Genomic DNA, 18,240 nt, shown 5'->3' on the forward strand with positions numbered 1-18,240 from the left:
TGGACTGCAGCTCTCCTGAAGGTGGGATGGTGGATGGTGTGTCTGTCCCACTGGTGCAACCCCACAGCTGCAGGACCGGAGCATGACCGGCTCTCCCTCCTGGACATTGGGATACTTTGGGCAAAGCTCTGGAGGCCCTTCCTACGGCATGAACAGGGGAAGGGATTTCCATCCTGACCTCCAGCGCCGCCAGCTCCTGCTCTGCCGCTGCCTCCTTCCCCTGGGATTCAGCAAACGAGGCTGAGATTAAACAGGGAGCAGCAGCAGGAGAGAGAGGAGTCAGATCCCGCAGGAGCAGCTCCAGGTGTTCATCCCATTTGTCCCACAGCATTCCGGCCAGCTCCTCTGCATCGCAGTCCCGGCTGTCCCAGCACAGACCTTTCCACGGTCAGGAGGGGACAGTGGCCTCTCCAAAGTGGGGGGAGGCAGCAGCAGAGCCCCAGGAGCTGGAGGGTGATGGGAATGTGACGATGGAGCGATGTCCCAGCCCCACAACATCCCAAAATGGGGAAACAGCTGCCACACGAGATGCCCCATAAACCCCCTCCTCACCCAAGAGTCAGCTCACAGCACACCCTCATCACAGCTTCACAAATGCTGGGGATCCCCCCAGGCCCCCCAATCCAGGCTGGACTTTGTGGGGGACCCCAAAGAGCTCAGAACCCTGCAGGGACCAGGTACCCCCGCAAGGATCTCCACATCCTCCCCTGCTCATCCCAGTGCCCACAGGAGGTTCCTGCTCCAGAACACTGAGCTATCCCAGACCCCATATTCACACTGCAAAAGCAGCAGGGTTTTTTTTTTTTTTTTGAGGGTGTTGGATTTTTGGGGTTTTTTTCAGTGTGTTGTTTTTTTTTCAAGACCAGGATCTCCTCCTTAGCAGCCAGGAGTTCCGAGGGAGCAGAGCTCAGTGCTTCAGAACGATGCCTCATTTGCCAAGAAATAATCCCAAGGAGAAAAAAAAAAAAACCCAACAAAAACCACCAACTCAAAAAACACCCAAAAAACCCAGACTCAGAAGATAATTAACTCCACAAAGCAGCGACCCTGAGCAGCTCAAATCTTCCCTGTAACTCCCCAGCCTCTTCTCCAAGGAATTATTTCTTCCTGTCTCCAACACAACGGCACCAGCACTTGGAGGCCTGGGGGTTTTATTGGGGTTGTGTGCGTCCCCCAAACCCTGTGGATGCATTTTCCCCCAGCCAGGCAATGTGGGGGGCCCAGCCCCACATGAGACCCCACATCTCTGCAGTGGGATCACTCCCCGTTCCTGTGGAGGGCTGGAGTAGGGACATTGAGGATGTGGGGCTCCACTCTTGGGGGGACGGGGAGGGGGGAAATGTGTGCTGCTGTCCCCCAACACCCACCAGCACCCCCTGACAGGGAAGAAGCCACTCTTCAGGTTCCTCCCTGCAGACAAACAGCAGGAAAGGCAGGACAGACATCCTGGGGGTGCATTTTAGCCCCCCATTCCCTCTCCCACCTTTAAGTCTGGCAGAAGGGATGCTCCACCAGCAGCTGGCCCGAGTGACCCTGGCACCACCACCCCCCCTGGCAGCATCACCCCCTGCCCCTTCCTGCTCCTCACCAGGGAGGGGAATGGAAGAGAGAAGAGCTGAGAAAAAGCAGTGCAGAGCCAGCCCTTCCCGCTGCTGCTCCCCCCGGCATCCCCCTTCCCCTCCTGACCGCAGAAAGCCAACATCTCCCCGCGCCCCTCCAGCCAGGGGATGGGAATGTGGAAGCAATTGCACTTGGCAAGGCAGCAACAGTGAGTCAAAAACAGTTGTTTGGCTTGTCAGCCACCCAGGCCCTGCAGCACTCTTGTTTTCCTTTGCCTGCCTTAACCCCTTCCAGCCCCACACGCTGCTCCCAGCAGGACCCCCAGCCCCGCCGGGGGAGGAGAGGGGAGCTGGAGAAGCCTCATCTCACAGCCAGCCTGTCCTGCCCCCAGAAATGGGAGAATGGGCAATTCTCTGGCCGGAAAGCGTGCAGGGAGAGGGTGCACTGAACCTGCCGTGGTGCTGGGAGCTGCCGTGGGGCACTGGGATATCCCAAGGCCACCGAGGATGGTCCTGGAGCATCCCAGCCACTCGCCCCAGGGGATGCAGAGAGCTCCTCGTCCCTGCCACAGAGCGCGTCCCAGATGCTGGCATGAGGCTGAGGGGACACGGCCACACGTGCTGGGGAGCCTGTGCCACCCCGGGGTGGTCGGACCCCCGGGGCAGTGCCAGCCCGGTGGCACTGGGTGATTTAAAGCCCTGAGCACAGCGGTTTAGCACATCCCAGGCTGCTTCCCACCGGCTGCTCCAGCCCCTTCCCTGCCAGCCATACGGCAGCGGGGCCAGGAGCACATCCAGAGCCACCACGGGCTGCGGCAGGGGCTCTGCTCCATGCCCAGGTCACCCCTCACACCCCAAGATTGGGGTCCCCCACTGCTGGGACCCCAACTCATCCAGGCTGCCGCCACTTCGGGGCAGGGCAGGATCCATCCACCCCCTCCCTGGACAGCTACGGGGCTCAGGGTATGGGTCAGGGTGTGGGTCAGGGTGTGGGTCAGGGTATGGGTCAGGGTATGGGTCAGGGTGTGGGTCAGGGTGTGGGTCAGGGTATGGGTCAGGGTGTGGGTCAGGGTGTGGGTCAGGGTATGGGTCAGGGTATGGGTCCGGGTATGGGTCAGGGTATGGGTCAGGGTGTGGGTCAGGGTGTGGGTCAGGGTGTGGGTCAGGGTGTGGGTCAGGGTGTGGGTCAGAGTGTGGGTCAGGGTGTGGGTCAGGGTGTCCCTCTGGGCACCCAGCCAGGTCCCACAGCTCTCCATTCCCCCCAGACTGGTCCCAGAGAAGACAGACCCGAGGAGAGAGGCCAGGGATGGGGGCCCTCCCTCTCTCCACTGGGGACAACCCCCACTGCACCCCCCCATCACCAGGCAAGCAGGGCGAGGGGGTGGCTGGGGAAGGGTTAAACCCTCTGGAGCGCACGGAAGGGGAGGAAAAGCGGAGGGCAAGGCTGCGCCCGCCGGGAGAGACAAAGCGAGATGCAGGAGCCAAGAGATGAAGGCGAGGATGCGATAAGAGGGGGAGCGGGGTGTGTGCGCTGGAGCGAGGGAAGGGGAGGAGGAGGAGGAGAGGTGGGTGATGACCAAAGTCATTGAACATTTTTTGGCACGCCTACCCCCGAGTATCCTGGCCGTTGGCCCAGCTCGGAGCTGAACTTAAACAAACTCCTGTTGCAGCCATCTGCTTGATTTTAAAATAAATCAAACAATCTGTTGAGCCGTGGGTGATCAAATTTCCATCTGTGCGGACGCCTGCTCGCCTCCTCGGAGCCTCCGCTTGCCTCTACCAGCCAAACACTCCTGGCAGCATGTGGCCTCCCTAATTCCTCCAGGAAAGGGAGAAACCGGACCTCCCCCTGCACCCCGGCCCCCTCCCGGCCCTTCCCCGCCACCCTCCTAACTCAAACCAAGTGCTATTTTTACAGCCGCCCACCAGACCGAGACACGTCCCGGGTTTAAACGGGAGGAAAACGGGGCCGGAGGGAAGATCCCAAGAGGGACAGAGCTGCTGCCCACGCCGGGGGGATTCCTCATCCTGTCTCCATCCATCCATCCCACGGCTCTGAGGGAACGGGAAGGGAAAGGGCAGCAGCTGCTGGCCCCAGAGGTGGGGACTGAGGTGCAGAGGCCACGGGGCTGGCCAGAAGCAGCAGCTGTGAGGCCAGTGCTGTGTGGCTGTCCCCAGCATGGGGACACCGGGCACACGTCACCTCCAGGTGCCAAGCTCGCAGCCATCCTGCCCAGCCACCCCCCCAGGCAGCCTGCTGGCCCTCAAGCCCACCCAAAATCATCTCATGCTGACTGTTCACCCCCTCCTCTGGGAGCAGGAAACCCAAGGGGGGACAGCACCATTTGCATTTTGTCCCAAGGTGCCCAGAGTGCTGGAAGAGAGGTGGCACCTCCAGCCTCCGCTGTCTCTGCGTCCTGCAGGAGCCCTGCTCGCCTGGGGCAACAGCACCCGTGATCCCCGTGGCCCCAAAACCCCTCTGAGGGGTCAGTCCCTTTCCCAAGCCAAGGACAAACCCCTGCTGGCATCACCCCGACTCTGCCATCCTTCCCTGGAGCCCTTCCCTTCCGCTCCGAGCAGAGGGCACCGGGCACAGCGCCAGCACAGCCAGAACTAGGGCAGCAAGGGGTGGGGAAAAACACAGCAAAAAGGACTAAAAGATGAGCAAAGAGGGAGGAAATCGTTTTGAACGAAGGAGAAGGAGCAGGGATGGATAAAGGATGGAGCCCGATTCGGGCTCAGCAGACCCCAGCAGCTCTGGTGGGGAAGGTCAGGGTGAGAGCACAGACTGTGCATGGGAAAGGGAGGAAGGACACAACAGCAGGATTTATTCCTCCTCCAGGGCTTCAGTGATCGGGGTGATGCTTCCTGAGGGTCCCCACGGCACGGTGGAAGCAGCAGCAAGGAAAAGGAGGTGCCCAGCACACACCAGAGCCCTGCCAGGAGCCCGAGCCAGCGGCTGCGGAACAAACCTCACCCGTGTGGGATTTTGCCAAGCCAAGAGCTGTCCTGGCCAGCCCAGGGCCAGCCTGGCCAAGCCACTCACTGCTGGAAGGAGCAGGGAGCAGGGTGGCCCCCACCCTGCTGCAGCCTCAGATGTTTCCCAGTGCCAGCTTTTGGGAGGGGTTGTCCAGCCCCAAGCACACAGCACCTCATGATCAGCACGAGAACGGGGAGATCAGCGAGGGGGAAAAGCCTGGAATGAGTGACACAGCAGCCTGGGTGATCCCAGTGCCACAAGGGAACAGCCCCACAGGAAAATCTGCTCCTGGGGATCCACATCCCTGAGCTCAGGCGGTGGCTGAGATGGGGAGGTCCCTCCAAATGCTCCTTATGGTGTAAAATCCAAGCAGAGCCCTGACAGGATGCACAGCAGGGAGCAGGTTACACAGCAATAGCGGGAAGGGGAGAAAAAAACATCACCAAACCCCTTTTTGGAAAAGGAAAGGGCTGACAGGACCTGGCTGAGAAGCAGGAGAAAGCCCAGATTTCCCAGTTACTGTGCAGATGTTCTGGACTGAAAACAGAAGACGGCAGGAGCGAATTCATCTCCCCCTCCAGAGACGCCGCAGCCGGAGCATCTGGACTCTGTCTGCAGGCAGCAGAGCCGGCTCCCCCCGTTCCCTGTGCACTGGGGAGGGCAGGACACCCCCGGGGTGCCCACCCGGGACACCCCAGCCCTGTCCCCACGCCAGGCTGACCTTGGCACTGCTGCCTCCAGGGAAAACTGGTTTTTGTAGTGTTTTCACTCTGGGGTAACTCCTGCTGCCTGCTCTGAGAGCTGGGGAGAGGAAAATGCAGCTGGTTTAGGAGTGGGGACAGTGGCTTAGCAGTGAGGACAAGGATGGGGACAAGAATATGTAAATATACATATATAAATATATGTATATAAATTGACACTTATTCCTGGCCAGGACAATAACTGTGCTCATCAGCACTTGATCATCACTCGATGTAAAGCTTCACAGCCATCCCCTTTCCAGAAACATGCTGGAAGCAGCTGGAAGGTGATGGTGGCAGTTTGCTGTGTGTCTCACACCCTCAGCTGTCTGTGTGTCCCTCCCTCCCAGGCCTGTCTGTCCCACCACGGCTGCAAAACACCGAGCCAGAGCCCAATGTCCTGGCTGTCACCAGAATGTTCCGAGCTCCGAGGTCTCTCCCTGGTGTTCCCAGGGACAGAGGTGGCTGCTGGTGGCCCCTCAGATCCATCAGATGATGCACTTCCCATTTCCAAGGAGGGGTAAAGCTGGGGAGGACAATTAAAACCATTTTGCAGGGTCAGCTGGGAAATCTCCCCCTGTACGGAGCTGTGGCAGAGCCTGGGCTGTGCCATGGGATCCTGCAGGGATGGGCAGGAGCTGGGGACACACCGGGTGACAGCATGCCAGGACACAGCCTGGAGGGGTCACAGAGGGGCTGGGAGCAGTCCAGGCTCCTGCCCTTTGGCCAGGGAAGGCAGCTGTCCATCCCCAACCAAGGGGGGGCTGGGTTAGGGGTGGCCACCACCCCTCTCCCATCAGCACCTTCCCTCTCATCCCAGCTGCGTCTCAGCCTTGTTTCAGCTCTAAAGTGGAAGACAAAAATTCACTGGGAGAAAGCAAACCGGTCCCTGCAAGCCCTCCTGCCCTCTTCATATCCCTCGTGGGGACTGCCAGGACCTTCCCCTGGTCAAAGCCAGCCCCAAACCCAGCTGCTCACCCCTGCCAGGACACCAGGGCAGGCAGTGCTGCTGGAAGCCGGTGGGAAGAGGCAGCACCGGGGCAGAGGGCGATTTCCTGAGTTTGTGTGCCAGGGGTTACAGAATAACCCTCAGTAAATCCTGCAGCAGGTCCCTGTGCCACCAGGAACGGCCCATCCAGCACAGGTGCTTGGATCTGGCCACCAAAACACAGAGTCTTGGGGGTTCTCCAGATGGAGGGAGCTCCTACACCTGCACCAGCACAGCATGGACACCCCAGCCCTGGGATGGGATGGGATCCATGGGATGGGATGGGATGGGATGGGATGGGATCCATGGGATGGGATGGGATGGGATGGGATGGGATGGGATGGGATGGGATGGGATGGGATGGGATGGGATGGGATCCATGGGATGGGATGGGATGGGATGGGATGGGATGGGATGGGATGGGATGGGATGGGATGGGATGGGATCCATGGGATGGGATGGGATGGGATGGGATCCATGGGATGGGATGGGATGGGATCCATGGGATGGGATGGGATCCATGGGATGGGATGGGATGGGATGGGATGGGATGGGATCCATGGGATGGGATGGGATCCATGGGATGGGATGGGATGGGATGGGAGGCAGCCCCAGGGCTCGCTCTGCCCCAGTGCAGGTGATGGCACGCTCGGCACAGACACCTCTCCTGCAGGTTGGAGAGGGAAAGCCGGGGCAGCTGCTGCTCCGAGCGCGCCAGCTCCATGGGTAAACAGATGACTTCAGTCTCCTGAGAGCTACTAAAGCCCAGCAGCACTTGTGCTAGCGTGGAAAGGGGGAGGAAAAGAAGGAAACTGAAGAGGGAGAAGCAGCGTCATACCCACGCCAGGCTGCAAAGCGCACCCAGGTAACACCACCCTTCTCCCAGCCCAGCCAAAAGCCTACCCTGGAGCCATCCCCTTCATCCCTGCCCTGCTACCGAAGATCCAGCCCAGACAGGAGTCCCACAGCAGCCAGAGCAGCTGCACGAGGCCGTTTATCCAGCACGGCTCGGCTCGCGTGTGCCGGGGAGAGGCCGCAGCAGCTGCTCCCCCGGCACCGGGAGCAAACCACGACCTGCCCGCAGCAGCCTGGGCTGGCACCGGGGTCTGGCACCCTCCACACGGCCCAGGGAGGGCAACCAGGCTGGGCTGGCCGGGAGCGATGCCTTTGGCACAGGAGCAGCCCCGCGGTCCCCACGGCGCGGCACCGGCGCCGCCAGGAGCCAAGGCACGCCCGGGCCACCGCTGCCACCCGCCTTGGCCAGGGGGATCCGGGGCTGTCCCAGCCCTGGGACGGGGCCCGGGGGAATCGTGCTGCTGGAAAGGCTCCCGCCGCCAGCTGCTCCCGGCGGAACAGAGCCCGGCACGGCTGGGAGGCTGTCACCGCCAGCCCGGCTCCTGCCCCAGCTCCCAGGGATGCCCCTGCCTCACCATCCCCCTGGATTTGCACCCAAATGCCCACCCTGGCAGTCCCCAAGGAGGGCAGTGTCCCCCCGACACACCAGAGGGACGTTTCCATGCCATCTCTTCCGGGCCTCTTGCTGCAAAGAGGAACATCTGGCCAGATGCTGTCCAGCAGCACAGGACCGTCTCCAAAAAAGGAGCCAAAGGTGCCATCAGGGAGCAAACAGAGCCCTCCCCACCCCAAAAACCAGCCTGGGAGCGGATCCAGGGCACCTACTGCAGCCAGAGAGGTGTAAACAGGCTCCTGGCAACCCAGCTGTGTCCCGTGCCCCAGAACATTGTGGGTCCCCAGAACCTGCTCAGGAGATGGAGACAGCTCCTTGCCACTCAAGGATGGTGGCAGGGGTGTCAGGACAGGACCCAGCTGGTGTCTTGGGGGTGAAAAGCCAACTCCTGCCATTCCTGATGTACTTGGAAAACCAAGCACCCATGCTGCTGTGCAGGGAAGTCCCTCCTCGCTGGGAAGCAGCCAAAGAGCATCCCAGGCTGCCCCCTGCGAGCGAGCTTCCCGCACGGCTGGGAAAGGCCAAGTGTCTGGACTAAACATCTGTCCAGCTGCAGCAGCCAGCGCTGGCCAGCCGGCCCTTTACCCCATCTCCCGACTTGGCTGTGACTCCAGAGGATGCTCTGGTGGTTGCAAAAGCATTTTCACTGCATGGGGTGAGAGTGGAGCCGGCCCCTCTCCCCGGGGTGCCGGCAGCGGGGATTTCGGGGGGTGCAGCACAGCGTCAGACCACCTCTTTTGGCAGGTGCCTGCTCGAGCTGCCAGCCCTGCAACGCTGCTGCTTTTGGGAAAGGCGAGGAGAAAGCAAAGAGCAGGGAGGGCAGGGTGAAAAATAAAAATATAGCAGCCAGCTGGTGAGCTGTGGAGTCAGCACGAGGTCTGCAGGACACGGCGCTGGCAGCGGCGCGGGAGCCCTGGAATTTCGGACAGCTGGTCCAGCAAGGTCAGCCCGGCCAAAGCAAAGACCCCTGTGCTGCTCCCCACAGCGTGGCTCAAGGACAAACACCCCCAGCTGGAAACCCCACGGGGACAAGCCACCAGCCCAGGGGGTGACTCTGACACGGGCGGGTGAGGATGAGGAGGGACAGCCAGGTGCGAGTTCCCACAGAGCACAGCAGCCCTGACCTCGGTGGCAGGAGAAAACCCAGGGCACATTTTCCCCGTGTTGTTTCTTTGTTTGCCATCTGGGAACACGATCCCGAGGGAGGCCGTGCCCCGAGACATGAAGTCATACCATGATTATATTGCCACCTCCGTGCTGGGATTGAGATCCCATCCGAAAATGCCAGCCCGGCTCGGGGCTGGCTGCAGCGGCCGCTTTGCTGAAAGGCAACGTAGGCCTCACTAAAAACAACTTCACATGCTGCAAGCTGAGCAGGTTTATCCCAGTGAAGTTGGCTTAAATTGGCCTGATTTTGCTCTGAATCTGATGGAATTCGTGATGGCAAAAACTGCCAAAAGCACAGGCAGAACCACCAAAACCGACCCAAGCTGGAGGCCCGAAGATTGGGATGAGCAAAACCAGCTCTGCTCCTTATTTAATGGGTGAGGAGAAGCCAAATGCAGGCTGTGCCACCCCCCTGGAGCCCACACATGATGCCTGGGGTGGGGACACAGAGGTGCCATCAGCTGGGCCAACAAAGCAGCCCCACCCAAAACACTGCCAGTGGCCAGAAGGGGTTTGATTTCCTTCAAAATCTGTAAAAGATGCAAAGAAGGCAGAGGTGCCTGGGGCTCTTCCTACACAGAATTCTCTTAATCCTCATGCTGCAGTGCACCCAAATATCCCATAATTTGTCCTGGTGCAATGCAGGAGGAGGGCTCAGGCATCACTCCCCACCTTCTGGGTTTGCTTTTCTGGCATCCAGGAGCTTTGGCTGCCGCTCAGCATCAGTGGGACAAGGTTTAGTGGAGAACACAAGAACTCTTTGATTTTTGCCCAAAAGCCTTTTTTGAAAGCCAAAAGGAAAGTGCCCACCAACAGCTGTCAGCTCGACGCAGTGATTTGGAAACGCAGCCATGACCTTTGGAGCTGGGAACCTGCAGAAGGGGCCAAATCCCCAGCTGAGCCAACAGCACTGCTGGCAATTAGTAAATACAGTGAACTCAGCCCCTGGGGCCTGACTGTGCCCTGTCAGCCCCACAGAACCAGCCCCAGGTGTGCTCTGAAAAGTGGGAATGGGGCATGGAAAACACCGTGTGGTTCCCAGAAACCGGCCTGGGCACAAGGCTGGGAGAGGCAGGGAAATCCAGCTGCTCCCGAGGAGCACGAAGCCAGCACCTCGCAGCACCACAGGGAACTGAACACAGAACCACAGGTTTGTTTAGGCTGGAAAAGCCCTCCAAGATCATCGAGTCCAACCGTTCCCCCAGCACTGCCAAGGCCACCAGTGACCATGTCCCCAAGTGCCACACCTTTTAAATCCCCCAAGGAATGGCAACTCCATGACTGCCCTGGGCAGCTGGGCCAGAGCTTGATGACCCTTTCAGTGGAGAAATTTTCCTTAATATCCACCCTGAGCCTCCCCTGGCCCAGCCTGGGGCTGTTCCCTCTCCTCCTGTCCCTGTTTCCCCTCCTGGCAGGGAGCTGTGCAGAGCCAGAAATTCCCCCTGAGCCTCCTTTTCTCCAGGCTGAGCCCCTTCCCAGCTCCCTCAGGAATTCTCCAACCCCTTCCCAGCTCCCTCAGGAATTCTCCAGCCCCTTCCCAGCTCCCTCAGGAATTCTCCAGCCCCTTCCCAGCTCCCTCAGGAATTCTCCAGCCCCTTCCCAGCTCCCTCAGGAATTCTCCAGCCCCTTCCCAGCTCCCTCAGGAATTCTCCAACCCCTTCCCAGCTCCCTCAGGAATTCTCCAGCCCTTTCCCAGCTCTGCTGCCCTGGGGACACCACTGGTGACCGGCCACCAACTGGATGTGTCTCCATGCCCTGCCACTCTCCAGACCCAGCATCCAGACAGATTTTTATCCAAGGAACAGCAACCCATCCAAGCCATGAGCAGCCAGCTCCTCCAGGGAAATGCTGTGGGAAACGCTGCCAAAACCTCTACTGAAGTCCACACAAACAACATCCAGAGCCTTCCCTCGCCCACTGAGTTTGTCACAGGACATCAGGTGACAAGGACCTGCCATTTATCAACTCCTGTGGGCTGGACCTGTTCACTTGGTTGTCCTGAACAGCTGTGCTCGAGTTATGGTAGGATTTGAGAGCTTTCCAGACACCTGGAAGTATTTCCAAAAAGTTGTATTTAAGGGAAAAAACCCAGAAAGCCTCGAGAAGAGTCACTTTTACAGGTACTTAAATGTGGAGAGAGCCACTGAAGGCAAAGATGAGAAGAGCTGGAAGACAGGGGAAGCTTTTCCTGGTGAACACAGGACACTGAGAACGCCAGACAGGCTGAGGACAAGCAGCCCTTGAGCTGGGAATGCATCAGTTCACCCCTGTGGAGAGGGCTGGAGAGCCTGGGGGTGACATGAGGAGGCACAGCCAGCCAGGAACAGGTCACTGTCACCTCTGGGAATCAACCAAACCTGAGCATTTTGTGGTTTATCCAAAGCCATCGCCCCCAGCAGCGGCTCCTGGAGGAACCAGCTCCTCCTGGGATGGATCCACATCCCAGTGGGATGCACAGGCAATTTATGCAGATCAGCAGGAGCAGAGATCCCACCTGGAAACCCCAAACTCAGAGCCCTGCACCAAAAAATGCATCGATCTACACAGCATCCCCTTTCAAGGGACACAGCTGGAAAGAAAATCCATTTTCACAATGCACATCAGGGGGCCAAGGGTGACAAGCCAAAGGATGCCCAAGCCAGATCCTCTTCCTACACCCAGCACTGACATTTTTTCTTGGAGGGAACAACCCAAACCCACCCCAGAGGTGCCAACCACAGCAGGGTTCTGCAGAGCTCACCTCTTGGAGATCCTCCTGCAGCAGGGAGAGCTTCAGGCACCACCACAGCTCCACGGAGCATCGCTTGCTCCACTGCTCCCCACCACCAAAGCAGCAGCAGAGGCACCAGCCATCAAAAATATCGGTGGCTCCTCCCTCCTGACAAGCCTCAGACGTGGGGGCCCCTCCTCAGCACCTCCACACTGTCACAGAGAGGACCTTAGCCCCCCATCCTGCTCTTGCTGCCCCGCTAAAAGAGGGAGATGTGGGGGTGCCTGCTGGCTTTTGGGGTATTGACCTCAAGCTTTGAGCCATTTGTGTCAACCAGACACAGGCAGGACAGCAGCAAACCACAGCTGTGTGCAGGGGGTGTGAAAAAGCAAGTGCAGTCCAAAAATGAAGTTGCAGAGCTGATAGGAGAACTGGGGAGATGATTTTAACTGCTCAGCCTGGTCCCACCAGAACTGGGCGTCACATGAGACTGAAAGGCTCATCTGGGGTAACTTTCAGCAGCAAGCGTGGCTGAACAAGGGTACAGCTAAATTAACCAAGTGCCCTACCCAAGCATTAAGCCGTGTTTTAAATAACCTTGACATCTGTGAGGTCTCAGCCTGCTGGAAAGCATGTGGAGACAGGGAGGGAAACTGAGCCAGGACCTTCTGGCCAGCCAGTGTCCCCACCAGGACACGGCAGAGCCCGGCCACGACGTCCCCAGGCAGCTCTGCTGTGCCTCCTGCCACTCAGCCCCTTGCAGCAGCCCCTTAATTTGCTCATTAGCAAAGCCAGGAACAAGAGGAGGAACTCAACAGTGTCCCTTCCCAGGGACACACTCTGTGTCCTCGTGGGAGATGGGGATTGGGGACAGTGGGGACAGGGACTGGCGTGCTCCCTGAAAATTGCTGGGATGTGGGGGGGCCCACGGGAAACACCCAGAGCACCCACCCATGCTGGAACAGAATTGCTGTTCATAGTGTCCCCATGAGGTGGCCTGGGGACACCGAGGGGGCAGAGGGCTGAGAAACCAGCTGGGGACAGGCAGATGATGTCCCTCTCATCTCACCCAGCTGGGCTCTGCTGGGGCACTCCAGCATCACCCCTGGATCAGCACCACGGATTGCTGGCCTGACTCCCGGCTCCTCCCTGGCACCTTGCAAATGCCACCAGACCCGTCACCACGTGGGCATCACAGCCCACCCATGAAAATAAACCTCCTGCATCCACAAATGACCCAAAATTATGCCAGCACCATCCAGCTCAGGCCGGCAGACCCTGGGGGAAGCCCCCCAAAAGCAACAGCTTCCAGAGGATTCCCAGTGTCGGTGCCAACCCAGCCTCCCATGCCATCCTGGCACTCTCCAGGTGAATGCAGCTCCTGCCTGGTGGCTTTCCAAGCAGTGTCCCCCCCAGGTCAGGAGCCAGCACAGCTGAACGGGAAATCATATTTGGAAGCAGCCGAGGGAGAGCGACGGGAGAGAAAAGGAGAGCTGTCTTGGAAGGACAGGTTTACATTTCTAAAGAAAATGCCAGTGCCTCAGAGAGCTGCAGGGTTCTGGCTATGGATGGAGCAGAAAGGTTTTGAAAATGACCTCGGGGATTTGGGGTGTTGGCATTTGACACAGCCCAGCCTGGGGCCTGGTTTGGTGATACAGAGCGGTGGCTCTGGAGAGCTCCCACAAGCTGGAAACTTGAGGGTAAAAGCTTTTATTTCCCCATCCCACGAGAAAGACAAGCCTGGGAGGAATAAACTTTTGCTCTGCCATGTGCTTTTGAGGTGATGCCCCCAAAACAACCTGTGTAACCCCAGGGGGAGCCACAGAAAGGAGCAACTGAGGGATCTGGCAGCACCTGGCCGATGACAGCCGCGACACCCTTCAGGGCTGCAGGGTTTTGGGGGAGTTCTCACTGCAGGATAACCAGAGCAGCATGGGTGGGGTACCCAGCCCTGTGCCCAGCCATCAGCTGTGGGAAGAACCGGGGCTTCTCTGAGGCAAATCCCTTCATTAAGGCACCTTGTAAAACTGGGGATAAGTTGGGAAGTTTCCTACAGCGCCCATGAGCTCCTTCCAGCTTCCCAAGGATGCTCCCATGGAGGGCAGGCCAGGCAGCCCTCCCACCCCTCTGGCACCTCGGAGCACCCCTGATGGCAAGCGGGACAGGACTGGGATTTCCTCTGTCCTGGCTCCCACCTCCCTCACACAAAGCTGCCAACACAGACACCTCTGGAACGGGTCAGGTCTTGGTTCTTCCCACCTCCTGGAAGGGTTTTTATGTGTTCCTTCGCAGCTCGACAGCTCCAAAAGTTCATTGCTAAAGGCACCCCATCCATTCACCCCCAGGAACCAGACCCAAAAGAACAGCATCCATCTACGTCACCGCTCCAACTCCTCCAGGATTCCAGCGGTGGGAAGCGCTGGGAAAGGAGGGACGAGGTCTGGGCCATCTGCCTTACCTTGGGGAGGAGAGACGGGGCTGCCACTGCCAGCAGCTCCGGCGGGGTCATGCTCTTGCCAGCCAGGACCACGGCCCCGCACTCGGCACAGGCGCCGATGGTCAGCTGCTTGCCATCGTCCACCAGCAGGCTGTTGGCCACGCGCAGGGTGTAGAGGAAGACGGGAAGTCTGGCCACTTGAACCGCTTTTAATCCAAGGCATCGCTTCTTCTCCTGCCGGCAGAAGAAGCAGACGAAGGTCTCCACTTTGTACTGCCGGGACCAGGCGCTGCTGGGGTGGTGGGAGTTCCTGCCCTCGTGCTGCAGCCACTGTCCCAGCAGGTCGTGGTAGCACAGGATGCAGGTGGCCACCAGCCCGGTGGAGTCGGCCGGTCTGGCCCGTGGGGCGGGCGGGTAGACGGTCAAGAAGGGGAAAAAGGGCTCCTTCTCCCCAAATCGCCCCGGAGGGTTGACGTTGAGCTGGAACTCTTTGCCGGCTCCCAGCTCGGCCCCGCAGATGTAGCAGACAGAAGCGGGACCGGGCTTGATGACAGCGGGGTGGCCGGCGAGGTCACCGGAGGAGAAGACCTGGTGGTACCTCCCCAGGAAACTCTGCACGGAGGAGATGAGCTCCTCGTTGTGACAGGCCCTGTACATGGCCCACAGGTCCTGCAGCACCCCGAAGCACTTGCGGCAGCTGCTGACCTCCCAGTGCTTGTTCAGCCCCTTGGCGCCGGGCGGGCAGGGCAGGAGGCTGAGGAAGGGGAAATGCATGGTGCTCTTCGCGTTGCCGTTGGTGATTTTGGCCGCCACCGGCCTCGCCTCCTTGCCGCACTCCTCCCCGCAGAGGTAGCAAGCCTCGGGCACCGGCGGGATGCCCGTCCCGTCCTCCTTGAGCCCCCGGCGGCCCTTGGCGGGCATGGCCCCGGCGCCCAGGGGCACCACGTACAGCCGCTGCAGCACGGGCACGCTGGCCAGCTCGAAGCTCTGCCACTGCTGCATGAGGGACGCGAAGCAGCAGGGGCACACCAGGGTGCTGCCGGTGGGGGACAGCGGCTGGGCGCCCGGCGGGGGGCTGTGCAGCCACAGGAACGGGAAGAAAGGTCCCGGCGAGGTTTTCTCCTGCTTCTGCACGTGGACGCGGTGCTGGGCGCCGGGTGCCAAGGCGCTGCCGCAGATGTAGCAGGCTGTGCCCGGTGCCCAGGCGGGCCGCCCGCTGCCTTCCTCCTCCTCCTCTTCCTCCTCGCTGGTGATGTTGATCTCGCTGTCCGAGGAGCAGCAGGGGGGGCCCCGCTCGCTCCCCGCCGCCGGGGGGGCCCGCGCTGCGCCGCCCGCCCCCTCGGGCTCCGAGAGGGGCTCGGCCTCGGACAGCTCGGAGAGCTCGGAGCCGGCTGCCGGCCCTTCCTCCTCCTCCTCTTCTTCCTCCTCCTCCTCCTCCTCCTCCTCCGGGTGGCCGGCGGCGCGGCGCGGCGGCGCGGCGGGGTCCCAGCCCGTGGCCCCCCGGCGCAGCCCGGCTCCCCCCGCCGCCGCCGCCGCCTCGCACTGATGGGGCCGCTTGAGCCAGTACATGCGCTTCTCCACCGGCGTGCGGCTGCGCTCGAAGGAGTCCCACTGCTCGCCCAGGAAGCAGCGGCAGACAGCGCAGACCAGGGCGCAGCCCTCCGCCGAGACGGCGCGGGCGCCGGGCGCCGGCTCCTGGTGCTGCAGGAAGGGGAAGAAGGGCCGGTGGTCGCGGGGGGGTCGCACTTGAAGCTTGAGCTCTTTGCCGCGGCTGATGCCGCCGCCGCAGATGAAGCAGCAGAGCGGGGGCGCCGGGGGTTGCGCTGCCCCGGGGCCGCCTCCCCCCGCCGCCGCCGCCGCCGCCGCCGCCGCCGCCGCCTCGCCGGCCGCCAGCGCGGCCATCAGCCGCTGCTTGCGGGAGAGCGGCGCCGCCGCTGCCCCCGGCCCCGCCGCCGCCCCCGGCCCCGCCGCGCTCATCGCCGCCCCCGGCTCATCCCGCGGCTCCGCCGGACACGCAGGCTCGGGGGGCGGGTTTGCGGAGCGCTCCCCCCCCACCCCTCCGCCCGCCTCCTCCCGCCGGGGGAAGGCAGCGAGAAAGGAAAGGGAAAAAAAAAAAAATTATTATAAAACAACGGCAACAACAAAAAAAAGCTCCCAACGGCAACGAAATATCCACGAACGGCAACAAAAATAAACCCGGGATAAAAGTTCGGTGCGAAAGTTTGGGTCCCGGCGGCGGCGCGGAGGAAGGGCGGCTGCCGGCCGCCTCCCGGCCCCGGCGCCCCCGGCCCGGCTCCTCCCCGGCCCCCCCGCCACGACCTGCCCGCCCGGGGGGGCCCGGAGGGAGGAACGAGCCGCTGCCACCCCCCGCCCGCCGCCAGCCCGGCGCGGAGCGCAGCGCAGGGACCCCACGGGGGAGGGACGTGGGGATTTACGAGGCCACCCCCCGAGGGGGTTGATGACCGGCCCCGGGCGGGGATCCCCGCACCGGCCCCCGTTCGCGCTGTCCCCTCCGCTCCCGTCACCAGAGTCGCAGCCGCCACCCTCTGACCGCACCACGGCGCTTTGTGCGGCTCCCACTCCCCAAAGGCACCGTGTCCTGCCTCACGCCGGCAGGACGGATCCCTCCGAGAGCACCGGCCCTTTCCTGCCCTTTCCAGCCATTAACTCGGCGTCCCGACCACCCCCGGTAATTTATTTCCCATTTCAAAACTACTGCCGCTGTTCCAGTTCAATACCAGATTCTATTTCCCGCTCGGTCCTAAAATGCTGCATCGCTTTGCCACTCACTGGTAAATAGCTGATGTGTTCCCAGCCGGAGCTGGCGGCGTTTCAGCGGCGCATGCAATAATCCCGGTATATCCTTACCTGCCTCGCAGCCTGCGATAAGATTTAATGCTTGGAAAGCACTTTGCTGTCCTTGGACAATAGGCACCGCGGAAGCGCAAACTGTACCCAGGGCCAGCCTCAATTAAACCTGACTGATTAACCACCCGAGCGGCTCGTCAGCATGCCCACCGGCTCGGCACGGCTCTCCTGATTAAATAAATATATTAGGAGGTGGAAGGGGGATTTTTTTTCAAGCAGTCATTTTAAGAGGAAGCCAGCTCCCGGCAGTGCTGTGGAGTTTGAGTTCGTGGCAAGTCACTGCAATTATCCCAGGTGCTGTCCTTGCAAATCTCCCTGAGCTTGGAGGGTGCAGAATGAAACCCAAAGAGGCAAGGTCAGTGGTTGGAGAGGACACAGGGACAGAGGGACAGCAGGATGAACGGCCACGTGCCAGCACACGCAGATGATGCACAGAAGCCACATTGTCCCTTGCTCCTCATCACTCCTCGGGGCACCCTGCCTGGGTCCCCCTTGGGCTGACCAACCCTCCGTGTCACCTCCCACCCGGATTGCGGGTGACAGCGTCCGGTGCTCCCCAGCAACTGGCCCTGAGATCAAGCAGATTGTGTGACATCAGCTGGAGCTCGGGCAGGGGCAGGAGGGCTCTTCAGGGACCCGGATCCAGTTTCCACGCAGATGGCTCCGGTAGTAAAGAAGCAGGGGGTGGGAGGCAGCACACAAAGCGGGAATACGATACCTTGGGAGAACTGGCTCCACGGGGCTTTTTCAGGGGTTTCCAGAAGACAGCAGGGCCTCGTTATATTTTATTTATTTATAGGGCTGATGTGGTGGCTGCTCTATGCAGCGAGGGCAGCGGGAGCGCCGCGCGTCGGGGTGGACATGACTCAGATGCTCTTTAAAGAGGCACACGGGCTCTCGGTGTCACCCCTTTTCCCGGATGGAAAGGGGCCACCGGGCCGGATGGGATCCCTGACCCCGGGCGGCAGCACCGGATCTGGGAATGCCTCACCCCGGTTGCCCAGCTGGAGCTCCCCCGGGAGCTGCGGCCACCAGCTCAGCCCACCCTTCGAGCGCAGCCGACAGATGCTCTCCCGCCTGCTCCGCAGATGGGCGAGAGAACAACACTGCCGCATTCAAAGTCCGGAGCTCAGCAGGGCCAAACCCCCCTCCCCACCCTGCCCTGAAACACCAACCCTCCGCGCCCCTCTCCGGAGGCACCACGAGCTCCCCCGTTCCCCTCGCACCCCACTGGGACGCGGCCCCGGAGCAGCTTCCCGGGCCTCATTTATCATCCTGAGCCGCCCCGGCCCTGCGGTTGCTGTTTGTAACAGAGAGAAGCTG

General features: G+C 60.9%; 1 protein-coding gene across 2 annotated transcripts in view; it reads right to left on the minus strand.

Moving 5' to 3' along the window:
* GSE1 (Gse1 coiled-coil protein) overlaps positions 1 to 16,026 on the minus strand; it is a 99,893-nt gene extending 83,867 nt beyond the window's left edge. The window contains exon 1 of one of the 2 annotated variants that reach the window (XM_086847200.1): positions 14,071 to 16,026. In XM_086847200.1, coding sequence (XP_086703326.1) covers positions 14,071 to 16,026 — 1,956 coding nt within the window. The remainder of the gene's footprint in view (positions 1 to 14,070) is intronic. The other variant, XM_086847201.1, reaches the window with a different exon arrangement.
* Positions 16,027 to 18,240: the final 2,214 nt, after the last annotated feature.

Source organism: Cyanistes caeruleus, chromosome 12, assembly GCF_971803275.1.
Source record: "Cyanistes caeruleus chromosome 12, bCyaCae1.hap1.1, whole genome shotgun sequence".
NCBI classification, from domain to species: Eukaryota; Metazoa; Chordata; class Aves; order Passeriformes; family Paridae; genus Cyanistes; species Cyanistes caeruleus.